General features: G+C 73.5%; 1 protein-coding gene across 1 annotated transcript in view; it reads left to right on the top strand.

The window, feature by feature from the left end:
* The window catches only part of LOC103265724 (hemoglobin subunit zeta), a 1868-nt gene that overhangs the window by 767 nt on the left and 621 nt on the right, over positions 1-480 (top strand). The window contains exons 2-3 of the mRNA XM_021714991.1: positions 59-263; positions 400-476. Coding sequence (XP_021570666.1) covers positions 59-263; positions 400-476 — 282 coding nt within the window. The remainder of the gene's footprint in view (positions 1-58; positions 264-399; positions 477-480) is intronic.

Raw genomic sequence — 480 nt, 5'->3', positions numbered from 1 at the left:
CGCGGGGGGCGTGGGCGTGGCAGGAGGCGGCCCCTCGCGAGCTCGCGCCCCCGCCCAGGCTTTTCCAGAGCTACCCGCAGACCAAGACCTACTTCCCGCACTTCGACCTGCACCCGGGCTCCGCGCAGCTTCGTGCGCACGGCTCCAAGGTGGTGGCCGCCGTGGGCGACGCGGTCAAGAGCATCGACAACATCGCGGGCGCCCTGTCCAAGCTGAGCGAGCTGCACGCCTACATCCTGCGCGTGGACCCGGTCAACTTCAAGGTGCGCGCGGCGAGGGGAGGGGCGAGAGGACGGGAGCCGGACTGGAGTCCCGGGGGCGGGGTCTGGGCTGGAGCCGCTGACCGGCCGCCTCGGTTCCCCCACGCCCGCACCGCGCGCTGAGCCTTCCTCCCCCCAGCTCCTGTCCCACTGTCTGCTGGTCACCGTGGCCGCGCACTTCCCCGCCGACTTCTCGGCCGAGGCCCACGCCGCCCGGGAC

Source organism: Carlito syrichta, unplaced genomic scaffold, assembly GCF_000164805.1.
Source record: "Carlito syrichta isolate Samal-C Ts95f unplaced genomic scaffold, Tarsius_syrichta-2.0.1 Scaffold98231, whole genome shotgun sequence".
Taxonomy (NCBI): Eukaryota; Metazoa; Chordata; class Mammalia; order Primates; family Tarsiidae; genus Carlito; species Carlito syrichta.
This window is presented reverse-complemented; position numbering and strand designations above follow the sequence as displayed.